Consider the following 14,802-nt stretch of genomic DNA (forward strand, 5'->3'; position numbering starts at 1 on the left):
AAGAAAGATGGCGGGGAATTCGTCTAGTCCGCTGCCCGACCCAGCAGCTGACTTGAACTGGAGCAATTTCAATGGAGGTAAGTGATTTGACGTCGTGAATTGACTAGTCGAACTGACATGGTACCCCTCCCCCGCCACTAGCAATCCATGAAATTTTCGCGCGCAACGCCAATGAGCATCCGGAGAGGCTCTGCGTTCTTGAAACGAAAGGCCTGCGATCACCCGAGCGCCAATTCACCTATAAGCAAATCAATGAGAGCTCCAACCAATTAGCCCATTTCTTTTTATCGAATGGCTGCGAACGCGGAGATGTAGTTATGATCTATGCATACCGAGGGTTCGTACACTTCACAAAATAGTACTTGCGTGGAAGACATATGCTGACAAGTGTCAATTGATAGTGTTGATCTCGTCGTTGCCTACATGGGAGCTCTTAAGGCTGGTGCAACAGTCAGTGTGTTGGATCCACAATATCCCCACGATCGTCAAAAGACCTTGTTAGAGGTGGCCAACCCCAGATTCATCGTTCATATTCAGCGAGCCGCCGAGGAAGCCGGTCCAATTTCCGAATCTGTCTCCCAGTTTATCGCTTCCTCATTGAGCATCAAGGCCCATGTCCCGGCGCTCAAGCTCCAAGACGATGGACAACTCACCGGTGGTGCTAGCGTTGGTCAGGACCAAGACTGTCTCCAGCCCTATGAGCCGCTCAAGCAGCAGATGCCAGATGTCGCCATTGGCCCTGACTCAGTGCCCACCCTCAGTTTTACTAGTGGCTCCGAAGGGAAGCCCAAAGGTGTTCAGGGACGACACTTCTCTTTGACCTATTATACTCCTTGGATGCAGCAGAGATTCGGTCTTTCCAAGGATGACAAATTCACAATGTTGTCTGGAATCGCCCATGATCCAATTCAACGAGATATCTTTACGCCCCTCTTTCTCGGCGCACAGATTGTTGTGCCACACCGAGACAGTATCGCACATGAGCTTCTTGCTGAATGGATGAAGGAGCACCGTGTTACTGTTACCCATCTCACGCCTGCGATGGGCCAGATTCTAGTTGGTGGTGCTACCGCCCAATTCCCTTCACTGCATCATGTGTTCTTTGTTGGAGACCTCCTAACAAAGAAAGACTGCCGAAGACTTCAAGAATTAGCCCCTAATACTTCCATCGTCAATATGTACGGGACCACGGAGACCTCCAGAGCCGTGTCCTTTTTCGAGATCCCCAGCAAGGCTCAACAGCCCCTGTATCTTGATGATCTACCAGATATTATTCCTGTTGGCCAGGGCATGCTCGACGTTCAGCTTTTGGTCGTTGATCGCAATGACCGGTCTCGTATCTGCGACATTGGGGAACAAGGTGAACTGTTTCTCCGAGCAGGGGGCCTTGCGGAAGGATATCTCGGAGACGATGAACGTACCAAGCAACTCAATGAATCCAAATTTCTGACAAATTGGTTTGTTGATCCTGCAGTCTGGACTCGCGAATACGAACGCACTGCTTCGCAGGCCCCGAAGGACTGGATGAAGCTCTACAAGGGACCACGGGATCGGATTTATCGAACCGGCGATCTTGGTCGGTTCCGTGCCGATGGTGCTGTGGAATGCACTGGCCGAGTTGACAACCAGGTTAAGATTCGTGGCTTTAGAATTGAGCTGGGTGAGATTGATACTCATCTGTCTCATCACCCTTTCATCCGTGAAAATATCACGTTGGTTAGGAGAGATAAGGACGAGGAACCAACCCTGGTGAGCTACATTGTTCCAGAGGCAAAGCGATGGTTCCAGCAGCTTGCTGAAGATGGGAATCTGCCTTCTGAGCCGGAGCCGTCTACGGAGGACGAATCACTGGTTACTATGCTTAAGAGGTTCCGCTCGTTGTCGGAGGATTGCAAGAAGTTCCTGAAAACCAAGGTTCCTCATTACGCGGTACCGACAATGTTCATTCCTCTCGCTCGCATGCCTCTGAATCCCAACGGCAAGATCGACAAACCTGCCCTTCCCTTCCCGAGCACTAGTGATCTTGCCCTCGTAAACAGAAGGGCTTCAAGAAGCACTTCACTTCAACCATCCCTCACTGAGACGCAACAGAAAGTTGCCGGGATCTGGGCAGGAGTCCTGCCAAACATTTCTGCGAGGATGCTCACACCTAAATCCAACTTTTTCGAAGAGGGTGGACATTCCATCCTTGCCCAGCAAATGCTTTTCAAAGTTCGGAGAGAATGGAAAGACATCGATATCCCAATGAGTGCCATTTTCCAATCGCAGACCCTAGAAACATTTGCTGCGGAAATTGAACATGCTCAAGACCCTACTGGCCTCCGACTTGACCAAAACGTCCACGCCAGCTCGACAATTGTGGATGAAGCATATTCAACAGACGCTCGCGATCTTGTTGGAAAGCTACCAGCTACTATCCCCAAGTCAACCAGTTCCGAGACTGCCGGAACGGCTTTCCTTACCGGCGCAACGGGTTTCCTTGGCTCTTACATTCTCCACACACTTCTTGAAACAAACAAGGAAATGCGCGTTATTGCACACGTGAGATGCAAGGATGCCGCAGCAGGACTCCAGCGTCTTAGAGGTATTGCTGAGGCCTATGGACTTTGGCGCGAGGAGTGGAGTGGCCGGGTAGAGGTCGTTCCCGGCGACATTGCTCAACCTCAGCTTGGCATGTCCTCGGAGGACTGGGATCGCATTACTCAAGAGGCTGATTTGGTCATTCACAATGGAGCACAGGTGAACTGGATGCTGCCGTACTCCAGCCTGCGCCCGGCCAATGTTCTGAGTACAATGGAGTGTGTGACTCTCTGTACCAGCGGGAAGCCTAAGCGGCTCGCATTTATTAGCTCCACCTCGACTTTGGATACAGACTCTTACGTCAACCTCTCGCAACAAAGCGTTGCGTCCGGTGGATCTGGCGTCCTCGAGACAGACAATCTGGAGGGCAGTGCTAAGGGCCTAGGCACTGGATATGGCCAGTCGAAATGGGCTAGCGAGTTCATTGTTCGCGAGGCTGGCCGGCGTGGTCTTGTGGGAGTTGTCATTCGCCCCGGTTATATTACTGGAGACCCAGTGTCTGGCTTTTCTGTCACTGATGACTTCCTCCTACGTCTCTGGAAGGGCTGCATTCAGGTCCAAGCACGCCCGGATATCCCAGGCAACACGATCAACCAGGTCCCAGTCACACACGTCAGTCGCGTTGTGGTTGCCTCGGTGCTCCACCCACCCGTCGAGCCTCTGGGAGTTGTGCAGGTGACTAGCCATCCGCGCCTGACTACCAACGAGTACCTTGGGTCACTAGAAACGTACGGCTATAATGTGCCGCAGGTACCGTACCGGGAGTGGTGTAATATGTTGCAAAACTATGTGGCCGATGACCGCAACACTGGATCGCGGGAGCTTGCACTTCTTCCATTGTTCCACTTCGTTGTCGGCGACCTGCCATCTGACTCTCTTGCCCCAGAGCTTGATGATGCCAATGCCGCTACCTCCTTACGTGCATTTGGCGTCTCGCCAGAGCAATTGAGCGATCGTGCAGTTGGCACAGAGACTATTGGTCGGTACCTTGCCTTCTTGGTGGCCACTGGGTTCTTACCTAGTCCATCCACTACGGGTGTTAAGGCCATTCCTAGTGTGGATACCCAGAGATTGCAGGCTATGGGAAGCCTCGGTGGAAGGTCTTCAAAGCCATGAACAGAGAAAAAAAAATTGTATAGTACTGGTAACTGCTGGTTGACCAGCATCATGTATTAAATTGTACGGAGTTTTGAATTGAATTGGATTCGTATACACGGATTTGTCAGGCGACGAGCCCGATTTGCCATCAGAATCAATATGTAGCCATGCGCCTTGTCGCTTAAATCCTTGTTGGGTCAACAATATCTAACATATATTGTTATTTACTGTTTAGAAAATATTGATCAGGTCATTTCAAATATCTGGAATCGGTGGCCAAGCGGTAAGGCGTGTGATTGCAAATCACAAGATCCCGTGTTCGATCCACGGTCGGTTCTTTATTTTTTTTTTTTTGTAAAATCTTATATTTATGTATGTCGAGATGATATTCGGCAGATGGCCATAGAAAAGAGGAATAAATGCCCTAAGTATTAATGATATTGATATAATGTCTTCTGTCAATGACTATGTTTGGTTTAATCGAGCTCTCCATCACACGTCCTTCTACTTGTAACGACCAGTTTCAACTAGAATTACAACTTCTCACAAATAGCCAAATCAATCAAGAACTTTCGGAATCACCTCCAGAGTTACCGGGCTGGCTCCAACATCTTGCTCGCTATTCACTCCCCGCTCACGCAGCGGTTTCAACCATTTGATCCTGTCCCTCTCATGCAGCAACTGCAAGTGTTCCTTGCACTTAATCTTCAACCTCTGCCGCGAGACTCGCCTCCAAGTGGCATGCCAAAGCGGAAAAATCTTACAAATATTCTTCAAAGCCGGACTAGCCCCATTCACGAGCAAGAAACGCACCAGCTCAAGATGATCGCCCTGAGCAGCCAGACAAAGCGGCGTATGACCAGCCGGGTTTGGATAGTCGGGATCCACGCCAAATTCCAGGAATGCGCGGACGATATCAAGTTGGCCATTCCTCGCCGCGGATGATATGGGCTGTTCGTAGAATTCCGGGCAGAAGTAGGATTTCCCTGCTAGTTCGGACAATGCGCATCCCAGCACGCATCGTCTTCGGCCTATAGTTCCTGTGATGCGGCCGGATTTGTTGTATGGGGCCCCTGCCTCTAGGGAGTTCCGGACTGTGTTTCCAGAGCCTTGGGTTACGCCCCAGGACAGTGCTGAGGAGTGATGTTGGCGAGTATTGTAGCGGTATAGGAATGGATTGAGTAAGTAGAAGAGACGAAGGCAGGTTTGGGCAAGGGCGTTTATATCTCCTTGGCATGGCGGTAGGTCCTCGGCTATTATGAGCAGTATCTCATTGGGACACTTCAGCAGGGACATGGTGCTAATTCGGGCTCCAGCATAAACAGTCAGCTTCCTAAAAAGGAAATGTGAAAACGAAAGATAAGCAACCAACATACTCGCAACAATTGGATTGATTGAGTCGAGATACTTGATCTCTTGGAGTATAAATTCATTAAAGGTAGGATTAATTATCCCCATCGGAACAAAGAATTGAAGCTTCCTCTCTTTGTCCTTCTCTTAGTCTAATCTCAACCAGCAGCAAACTTGCCGCGGATGTACAGAGTGCATGTAATTCCGAGAAGAAAGGGAGAAAAATCACAGAAAGAGCTTGAGGACGGTTGTCCAGAATACAACCGCCATGACAACGTCATCGACTTCATCGACCCTCCGATGAAGCTGTCTTTTCTGCCGGGCTCGTAAAATTCGATGCGCCGGGGGTCATATCTGCACGGCCTGTCGAGATCGCAATATCAACTGCATCTAATGGCCTGGAATCTCGCAAGGTCGGCCTAGGCATTTCAGAAAGGGGGCTGTTGAAGCTGGTCTTGCTTTGGAGGGAAGTGGCCGGAAACATGACGAGGCATCTACCCCGCGCCGGGGCCAGACACTCGGGAGTGAATTAGAACAGATGTTCGATGAATAATTCATTCGCAAGTTGGCCTCGCGTTCAGATTTGTTCCAGAATTCTATCGCCTCTTTTCAGAGGCATGCACAACAACAGCAGCAGTCGCTCTCTTATTGTGGCACGGCAACATCAACAGTTGCAGAGACAGGACGGACTGCACGGCATGACGCTAAACGGGGTAGGCATCGCTGACGTCGAAAAGGAAATCCTGCAGAACATCTATTGGCTATGCCTCTCCAGTACCACCTGGGCATTCATGCAAATCGATCAGCCATTCTCGATCCTGGGACCTGATGGGCTTCCAGGTTTCCCCAGTATGGATGAAAATACGTCAACCGTCCTCCGTCTAGACCAGGCCTCTGGTAACATTTCCACGCTGCATTCTCAAATCCAGACGATGCGCTGGATGTGGCCGCTCAGTCATGTTACAAGCACTGTTGCTCATGTTTATATGCTCTACCTGAATACTCCGACGAAGGACCGTATCTTCCAGCCTGTCAATTCGTCTACACTCTCGTTGGAGATCCGGGATATCCTTAATCAAGCCATTAGGCTGGTGGAGCGGGAGGTTACCACTACCAATTTACAGTCTTTCTTATTGATTGCTTACAACACCATCGTTATTTATATGCTCTTTTCTCCGGCACAGATTGCATCTTCATCTTTCTCAGTGGACGAGTTCTGCAAGTCCACATCAACCCTACTCGATATTGCTCAGCGCTTTCCATCCCTATTACCAACAGGTCTAGTGTTTACTCAAAGAAAATACATTGCGAGCACACTAGCCCTGGCATTTTACACTTGCAGCCGCGCTTTGGTGCTTAGCTGTAGAGAACACGAACAACAACCTACGGACCCTACGACTAAAGCGCAAACTAAATTCTTTAGTCTTGCCTCGCAACTGCGCAAAGCGTGCAAATCAGACATCGTATCATCGTGCGTGTCAATCATACAACCTGTCAAGAAACGGCCCAAACGCGTACAATCAGCTTTTCAATCACTAATTACAAGCGACTCTCCCGCGCCATCTTTGTCCCTGGATGGAGAACTGAACTTTACCTTCGACTCTGTCTCCTGGTCCGGCCTAGGAAATCAAGACTTGGGAGACGATCCTGCGCAATTTGAATTTGCTGATCCGGAATTCTTCGTCGATGACCCGGCATGGGGCTCCTTGCTACGGTTCCCGGGCTTCGCCCGGATATCTACGGGAACAACAAATCTGGATGATCAAGTCGACCAGCCAATGCCCATTTGTCCTGTAGAGAGCAATAACGATAACCATGATTTATTCCTTGGTGGTCAGGACCTTACTACAAACCATTTCAATGCTGCACTGCACGATGATGCCGCGGAGATCGATCATTTGAGGTAAAATGGGAACATACACGTATGCAGTGATAGTTAATACCCATGATTATAAATCATCTATCGCTTCTAAGCACATGAGCAAATGGATCCTGTGACTTAGCGTCCAGCCAGCTATTACACCCCCAGTATGTATACACGAGGCGAAACAAAGTCTCCATTTCTAGACGGAGACTTTTTCCACATAAGAACCCCCGATGTTCCCAAGCTATCTACAAAGCCACCATTCATTCACTCATCAATCTTTCACTCACATTCTATTCATTACACACTAATCGCCAACAGCAATGCCATCAATCGCCTTCTTCGGGGCCATCGGCGGAAGCATGATCTCCTGTCTTGCCCCAGCACTACAGGCAGGTTATTATTGTACTGCGTGTAAGTTTCTTGCATGCTCTACTTTGTATTTATACAATATAGAAAAGGATAAAGCCCATATGTTAATATTAAAACAGTAGCACGATCCCCCACAAAACTAACCAACACCCTAGCGCGACGCGGTCTACCACAATCCACCATCCGCGACAACCTCTCCATAATCTCGGGCACAGTCACGGACCTGCGCGCCGTCAAGAAGACCATCCAATGACCCCGAATAACAACGACAACGACAATGACGGTCCCATGGTAGATATCATCATCTCGGGCATCGGCGGCAAACTGCTCTTCGACGGCCCACTGAAGCTCGACCCCACGCTCGACAACCAGACTATCTGCCAGGATGCGGTGCGCACGATTCTAACTGCTGCGCGGGAAGTCGCCGCTTCTTCTTCATCGTCAGAAGCTAGCAGTAGCAGTGGCGCTGGTAATGATGGGAATAAACCAACGCTGATCGTCCTTAATACAACGGGTATCAGCGACAAGCGAGACTTACCCTTCGCGATGATGCCGCTGTATTACTGGATGCTGAAAGTCCCGCACGAGGATAAGAAGGTCATGGAAGCGTTGATTAGGGATGAGATGGCTAAGCCAATTGAGGGGCGTGGGGTTGGTGGGTATGCCATTGTGAGGCCGAGTTTGTTGACTGAGGGTGAGGGAGATGGGTTGGAGAAGGTTAGGGTTGGGGGGGAGGAGGATCCGGCTGTTGGGTATGTGATTGCGAGGGAGGATGTGGGAGGTGGGTTTTTGAGAGGTTGGTTAAGGAAATGGGGTGTGGGTGGTTGGGGAGGGTTGTTAGTATTACCACTTGATGTTGCTTGCTTTGGTTTTGATTTACGGCCTTATAGCAGCATTCTTCTTGTTGTCTCAGGAGAACGTCCGAAGGAGTCCATAGGAAAACTAAGCATTTCTCGTGCGGAGTCAAGCAAAAGTGAGATAAGACTTAACTGATGCGTATATTCTCGACATGACAAGAGTATCAATTGGGGCATCAACAGAAACAAAGCGTAGCGGGCATTATATACATATCACAACCGTCAAGTAACAATAGACGCGCGAATCTGAACAAATTAATGATGGTCAGAAAACACGCCCTGCTGCGCGCAAGACTTCCTACACTCCTCCAGGATACGGACTTGTTTCGCAACGTCGCCGAGCCGACCAATGACCTCCTTGTTACCGTCAAGAAACGTGAAGATAGCATATGGGATCCCGGTGTCACGACAGAACTCAAGGACAAGTTTCTGCGTGCGACGCAGGTTATGCCGGGGGATCCGCGGGTAGAGATGGTGGATAGCTTGAAACTGCAGGCCGCCGTGGAAGAAATCGAGCCATGTTGGGCAGTCCACGTCCATGGTTGTACGGAGCATTTTCTGGGGGAAGGACTCGTTCACACCCAGATCGGCTGTCGACATGGCGAAGTGGGAGAGTGTGATTTGCACATGCAATGGTGAAGTGACCATGTGGGAGATTAAGATGAAGAGAACACGGCTACCCCAGTCTGGGATGGTGCGGTAAAGGACACCGTAGCCGAACCAGGTCCAGAAGAAAACCTGTCCGGCAATCTCGAACCAGCGGTGCCACCAGGCTGGGCCTTTCTTTGGGGCTTGGCCGCAGAGGAGATATTGCCAGCTCAGAACGTAGAGGTTGAATCGGCCAAAGAGTAGGATGGGGTAGTATAGGTAGTTCTGGAAGCGCAGCAGGAAGTTGGCTGCAGCGTCGAAGGTCATTATACGCTCATAGTAAGTGCTCGTGAGATTCGTGAGGAAACGGTGCGAAATGGCAAAGAAAGGCATGTGTTCGATGTCAGGGTCATGTTCGGGCGCGTTGGTGACGATGTGGTGGACATTGTGGTTTCTCTTCCACCATCCCAAGCTCAATCCTCCAAGATAATCGGCGATAATCATGCCAATCACACTGTCGACGTGGAAATGGTGAGTGATACCCATATGACCTGCATCATGGGCACTGAAAACAAGCTGGTGCCAGAAGCAACCCAGGAAGAAACCCGACGTCCCGTACCATCCCAAATGAAGGAAATAGTATGACAAGCCCGCGAACAGTGTATATCGGCAGCATTCGACAAAATACGAGAAGTAATTGCAGTTGTACAGCCCTTCCGCGTGAATCCGCTGATCCAACTCGCGGTACTTCTGCCGAATGCTCTCCTGGCTGGTTGTATCTAAAGACGGGTATTTGTTGATGTCAAAAACAATCTCCTCTTGTGTTCGCGCATCGAGGAAAAACGGCTTCGGTTCGAATTCGTCGTCGCTACCGGGGGTGGACACGGAGGTCGTTGTGGAAGTCGACTTTCTGCGGCGAAGGGTACCTTTTCCGTCAACGGCATCGAAAACGGGTGAAGGCGGCTGCGAGGTTTCTTGTCCAGAGCTGCTATCTTCTTCGAAGCACGATTCATCATTATACGGACGGAACTTGCCTCCCTGGATGGGAGGTAGGAAATTTAACCAGACGCCTTGTACGCGGCCGATCTGGAAGGACAGCATCCGTTGCCGCGCTTCTTTCGAGTGTAGACTGCAATTGAGAGCCAATGTTAAAATCCATCGCTGGCACACTCCTAATCTTCTAAATACGTACGCATTGATCTCATCCGTCGCATCTCTCCCAACCATATGCTTAATGGACTTGTCGCCTCCCGGATGGAACTTGATCCAAGCGTCTACCTTGAGAACGCGGTTCTCGAAAATTATAATATGCTTTCCATCTGCAATCAGACCCTCGATATGTCGTCTCGATAGGATCTGCTGCTTTTGGGATTGTACGGCGGTCTTCGCAATGTCCGCGGACTTAGTCATGGTGAATGCGGTGTAAACAATTGGTGTTTGGGTCAGGAACCGGTGGCGATGAATTCACGAGGACATGGTAGTCGAGTAAGTGAAGGGTTATAGCCAGAGAATAGGAGTGTTGAGCCTGGATGGCAGGTGGAAGGAGGGAAGTCCGTCTCTTCCGTCTGCCGTCTGCGGTGGGGATGGACTGAAACAACGTGATCTTCATCACCTGATGCGGCCCGCTCTATGCAGTACAGCCTGTGCTGTGTCTATATTAGAAATCGTCCGTTGGATATTACTACTGGGCACTACTGCTATTGTGGTGTACGGTCTATATATAATTCATGACCCCTTGGGATGCAAATGGTATCATTATCATGACCAGCATGAGAACATAGCGCTCTATATATCGGTATCCAATGTTTGTTGAAAAGCCAAAACCAACTCCAGAAAGCAACATGTTGAATCGATCTCATGTGACTGGTTTCGGCCAGCCAGGAATATCTGCAAACCATCGCGATCGGTATATTTCATCTCCAATGTTGATATCGTTCTTGTGCCCGTTGACCACGAGGTTGGTGTGATCCCCGCGATACTTCCGCCACAACGACTGCACATAAAGGTACGCCCCATCCGGTGCTACGCTGAAGCTCTTCAAGTCCGACCGGGGCAGTTCCTCCCACTCTCCCGCGCCGTTGTAACCATGCCGATTGTGCGAGGTTGTCTCAAATCCCGGCAGGTATTTCGCGACGACGGCCTCGCCCTCCTCGGTGAATTCACGGCGGTCGACGTCGAAGGCGTGGATATCATGATCTTCGGACATGAGGAAGACTCGCTGATTCGGGACCGGGACGAGATCGTGCGGCCCAGCCCACCAGGTATATTTGGTACCCCATTCGATCTTCTGGTCGTGTGTAGCCGAGAGCTTGTATTGAAGCGAGTCTTCCTTCTCCAGCTCCCCCGTGGTCGCGTTGTAGGGATATGCCTGCAACGTCCCGTAGGCAGGGACACCATCCGAACCATCCGCGGCGAAATCCGTCCCAGCCGCCCACAGCATCTGCTCCGTCTCGTCCCAAATCATATTGTGAATGGCGCGAAGGCCAGTGATGTTCTGCAAGACCGGTGGATCGTCGACCAACGGGTTATCGGGGTTGGAGTCATAGACGAGAATGCCGTCCCATTTCCGTTGACCGGTATTACCTACGGCCATTCTATCGCCGGGTAACGGCTCTAGGGTATGGGCATTCCACAGGAACTCATTCTGTCTACAAACGGCCCAGGTGATGAGCTTATCGGTCGCGGGGTTATCGGGTGTGTAGTTGATGGTTAGGACGAGGTCGCTGTAGATGGCAGCGATACTGGTGCCGTTTCGCATCCACTTGAGTTCCGTCGCATCGTTGGCGGAACTCAGCAGACAGCGTTCGATACTGGGAGGGAGGGCTTGGGTGACATCGCTTCGTTCCCACGTCCATTTTATCCGGCCTCTTCGGTCGTGAATCTTTAGCAAAGGAGGGACACCGTACACGCCGGTGATGATATCCTCCCAGGGCCCATTGGAAGGAATCGATTCCTGATACTCGGGTCGTAGCCTCTGCTGAGGCTTGATGGGATTCAGAGACAAATTCGCATATGGGTTGATAAGGAAGAAAATCCAGGCCAAAAGGCTACCGAACATGGTGAAATGAATGTTCTCTGCTCATCCCCTTCCCTTTCGGAGATGAGAGAAGATGAGATTATTCGGAACTGCGCGGGGGAAGAGAGAAATAGAAGGAGGCAGCAAATATGTATGGTAGAGGAATCGACTAAGGCACCTGCCAAGTGCCACCATTAATTATTATTGCATATACGGTCCAGAGTACGCGGAGTAAGTCAGATTCCGTTCCAAAAAATGCAGTAAGAAAAAGCGACGAAAACGACCAGAGCCAAGGCCCTACGCCCTATTATGTACGGTTATACGTTTCCCCTGACCACTGCCCACAACCCAGTGGCTCTGCAGACCTGGTTCAGACGGGATTGGCCCAATAATAACCATTGGCTGGGGTGCTAGCACGCGAGCACCTGCCATTGCCAGAGTTAAATCACGACATGCAAAGTTCCAGGAATTTTTGGGGAGTTTTGGAGGAATATCAGGAATATCAGTCCACTGTCTGGGCGCATTGCGTGTACTTCGGGGGCTGGTACTGAATACGGATTTTCCGAGTACTGTACAGTACGTACTGGTACGTACTGGTATGATACTCGGAATAATGTATCTTACCCGGGGTTTCTCCGACATCATAATGCCAATCAGATAACACAAGGATTTAGCAAATCAGAGCCAGTATTCATGTTGGCTCACGTGAGAGAGAATGCTTACTCAGCATCCCCCCGCCATACATACAGTCCAGCAAAGCAGTGCTACTTGCAAGCTATATCAATAAAAGATCTCATAATGGCTACTTCTACAGAGGTACATCTCTTGCTGTCTATTGTATATCAGCACTGACGCAGATTTTACCAGGATTCACTCTCTACATTGATTCAAACATGGCTAGAATGGGACCAAGTACTACACCCATATCCACCAGCACGAACCAGGACGATAGTTGACATTAAAAGGATCCTAGCACTCGCACCGAAATCACAAACCTCTGTGACTCCGACTCCACAACAGAACTCACCCAGCGCCTTCAGCAGCGTACGTGACCCCCCTCCCCATACTCAGACATCCATCTCTTCTAACAAATCACAGGCATCCAATTCGGCACCGCCGGCCTCCGCGGCCGGATGGCAGCAGGCTTCTCCTGCATGAACAGTCTGACCGTAATCCAGGCATCCCAAGGTCTAGCCAAGTACATCCGAGACAAGCATCCCGAGATCGCGGGCGACGGGGTGGTTATTGGCCATGATGCGCGGTATAATTCGGACAAGTTTGCCAGGTTGGCGGCGAATGCTTTTGTTGCGCTGAAGATCCCGGTTTGGTTTTATGGGGAGGCGTCTGTTACGCCATTGGTGCCTTTTGGTGTGACGGATCTGCGGGCTGCCGCGGGGGTTATGGTTACGGCTAGCCATGTAAGTTTTTGCCTTGAATTGTCTGAATTGGTAGTTGCTGACTTTAGTAGAATCCGGCTCAGGATAATGGTAAATTAACCTTGCTCGGATTTCAGATTACGCAGCTAACAGATTATAGGCTACAAAGTGTAATGCCTTTCACCAATTGACTATACCGTACGGATTAACTAACCCTATCTAGCTATTTCAAGAATGGCGCACAGATCAACACCCCAATGGATACGGAAATCGCCCAATGCATCGAAGAAAACCTAGCTCCCTGGCCCGATGCATGGAAAGCACGCCAACCAGACGAGTACCTGCGCGTCGACGCCTATCGGAAAGTGCTGGCTCACTACAGAGACACCGTCAGCCAATATACCGTAAGCCATCGCCTTTATCGCCAAGAAAGCAGACTAACATTGTAGAAATCAACCATCACCGAATGGACCCCACCAAAACCTTTCGTATACACCCCTTTGCACGGAGTAGGAGGGCTCGTGTTTCCTGACCTATGTCGTTCTATGGGTATCAACGAATTCACCCCTGTAGCTGAGCAAGTAAAGCCTGATCCGGAATTCCCTACCGTTTCTTTCCCTAACCCTGAAGAAACTGGGGCTTTGGATCTTGCCATGCAGACTGCAGATAGAGAGGGAAAGAGTCTGGTTATCGCGCATGATCCAGATGCGGATCGTTTCGCTGCTGCTGAGAAGATCGAGTAAGTTGCCTGCTCCTTTTCCGTATGACTCATGACTAATGAAGCAGCAACTCCTGGTTTGTATTCACGGGGAATCAACTCGGAGTCCTCCTCGCTTCATATCTTTTCGAATCCCAGGATTTCAAGGAAAACACAGCCGTCCTAAACTCCACAGTGTCCACCAGCATGCTCGAGAAAATGACGGTAGCTAAAGGCATCCATTTCCAAGAATCCCTAACAGGATTTAAATGGATGGGCAACATTGCCCGAACCCTCGAAGCATCAGACTACGATGTTCCCTTCGCGTTCGAGGAAGCATTGGGCTATATGTTCCCGAAAATATGCCACGACAAAGACGGTATTACCGCGGCTATGATCTTCCTATCCGCGGAGGCGCAGTGGAGATCACAGGGTCTTACGCTGTATATGAAGTTGCAGAAGTTATTCGAGGAATTTGGGTACCATGAGACGCTTAATAATTACTTTAGATCCCCGAGTCCTGATGTCACGGCAAAGTTGTTCAGAGCGATCAGGAATGGTCCGTACAGGACTGACAAGAAACTGGGTTCATTCAAGATCCTGCGGTGGAGGGATATGACCGAGGGCTATGACTCCGGAACACAGAATAACAAACCAACACTCCCGGTTGACAAGGGTAGTCAGATGCTGACTTTGTGGCTGGACCGTGGTGTCCATTTCACGCTTCGGGGTTCCGGGACGGAGCCGAAGGTCAAAAGTAGGTTTCCAGAATATTTGTTTTAAATAATCAACTACTGACTATGTCCAGTCTACATCGAAGGCTGCGGCGGTTCTCGCGAAGAGGGCATAAATGCCGTCTGCGATGCATTCCTGGCCGTGTTGAGAGAATGGGTCGAGCCATTCGCTCCGTCAATGACATACAGCAAGCAGCTTCCGACGTCGTCGGGACATGTTTTTAGGGTTAACTAAATTTACTTTTATTATGATTGTGCACTGTATAATAT

General features: G+C 50.1%; 7 protein-coding genes and 1 non-coding gene across 8 annotated transcripts; 5 read left to right on the forward strand and 3 right to left on the reverse strand.

The window, feature by feature from the left end:
* Positions 1-7: 7 nt before the first annotated feature.
* On the forward strand, positions 8-3,696 carry LYS2_2 (putative NRPS-like protein biosynthetic cluster; the record flags this gene model as incomplete). Its single annotated transcript, XM_043278646.1, has 3 exons — positions 8-77; positions 142-337; positions 402-3,696. 3 exons carry the CDS (start codon positions 8-10, stop codon positions 3,694-3,696), a joined length of 3,561 nt encoding a protein of 1,186 aa, XP_043136404.1.
* Positions 3,697-3,944: 248 nt separating this feature from the next.
* ACHE_t40006S lies at positions 3,945-4,016 on the forward strand. Its single transcript has one exon. It is a non-coding gene; the product is annotated as a tRNA-Cys (tRNA).
* Positions 4,017-4,236: 220 nt separating this feature from the next.
* On the reverse strand, positions 4,237-4,974 carry ACHE_40447A (ankyrin repeat domain-containing protein; the record flags this gene model as incomplete). Its single annotated transcript, XM_043278647.1, has 1 exon — positions 4,237-4,974. One exon carries the CDS (start codon positions 4,972-4,974, stop codon positions 4,237-4,239), a length of 738 nt encoding a protein of 245 aa, XP_043136405.1.
* A 671-nt stretch (positions 4,975-5,645) lies between these two features.
* ACHE_40448S (fungal specific transcription factor domain-containing protein) lies at positions 5,646-6,935 on the forward strand (the record flags this gene model as incomplete). The annotated part of the gene is made up of 1 exon (XM_043278648.1): positions 5,646-6,935. The coding sequence occupies one exon, from the start codon at positions 5,646-5,648 to the stop codon at positions 6,933-6,935; it is 1,290 nt and encodes a 429-aa protein (XP_043136406.1).
* Positions 6,936-7,513: 578 nt separating this feature from the next.
* On the forward strand, positions 7,514-8,201 carry ACHE_40449S (uncharacterized protein; the record flags this gene model as incomplete). Its single annotated transcript, XM_043278649.1, has 2 exons — positions 7,514-8,045; positions 8,155-8,201. The coding sequence occupies 2 exons, from the start codon at positions 7,514-7,516 to the stop codon at positions 8,199-8,201; spliced, it is 579 nt and encodes a 192-aa protein (XP_043136407.1).
* Positions 8,202-8,376: 175 nt separating this feature from the next.
* Positions 8,377-10,119, reverse strand: ACHE_40450A (fatty acid desaturase; the record flags this gene model as incomplete). Its single annotated transcript, XM_043278650.1, has 1 exon — positions 8,377-10,119. One exon carries the CDS (start codon positions 10,117-10,119, stop codon positions 8,377-8,379), a length of 1,743 nt encoding a protein of 580 aa, XP_043136408.1.
* Positions 10,120-10,564: 445 nt separating this feature from the next.
* On the reverse strand, positions 10,565-11,767 carry ACHE_40451A (uncharacterized protein; the record flags this gene model as incomplete). The annotated part of the gene is made up of 1 exon (XM_043278651.1): positions 10,565-11,767. The coding sequence occupies one exon, from the start codon at positions 11,765-11,767 to the stop codon at positions 10,565-10,567; it is 1,203 nt and encodes a 400-aa protein (XP_043136409.1).
* Positions 11,768-12,418: 651 nt separating this feature from the next.
* Positions 12,419-14,767, forward strand: PGM3 (phosphoribomutase PRM15; the record flags this gene model as incomplete). Its single annotated transcript, XM_043278652.1, has 10 exons — positions 12,419-12,541; positions 12,593-12,637; positions 12,691-12,769; positions 12,824-13,143; positions 13,194-13,212; positions 13,262-13,271; positions 13,325-13,505; positions 13,551-13,840; positions 13,888-14,555; positions 14,607-14,767. The coding sequence occupies 10 exons, from the start codon at positions 12,419-12,421 to the stop codon at positions 14,765-14,767; spliced, it is 1,896 nt and encodes a 631-aa protein (XP_043136410.1).
* Between the last annotated feature and the right edge of the window lie 35 nt (positions 14,768-14,802).

This window comes from Aspergillus chevalieri, chromosome 4, assembly GCF_016861735.1.
Source record: "Aspergillus chevalieri M1 DNA, chromosome 4, nearly complete sequence".
Lineage (NCBI taxonomy): Eukaryota > Fungi > Ascomycota > Eurotiomycetes > Eurotiales > Aspergillaceae > Aspergillus > Aspergillus chevalieri.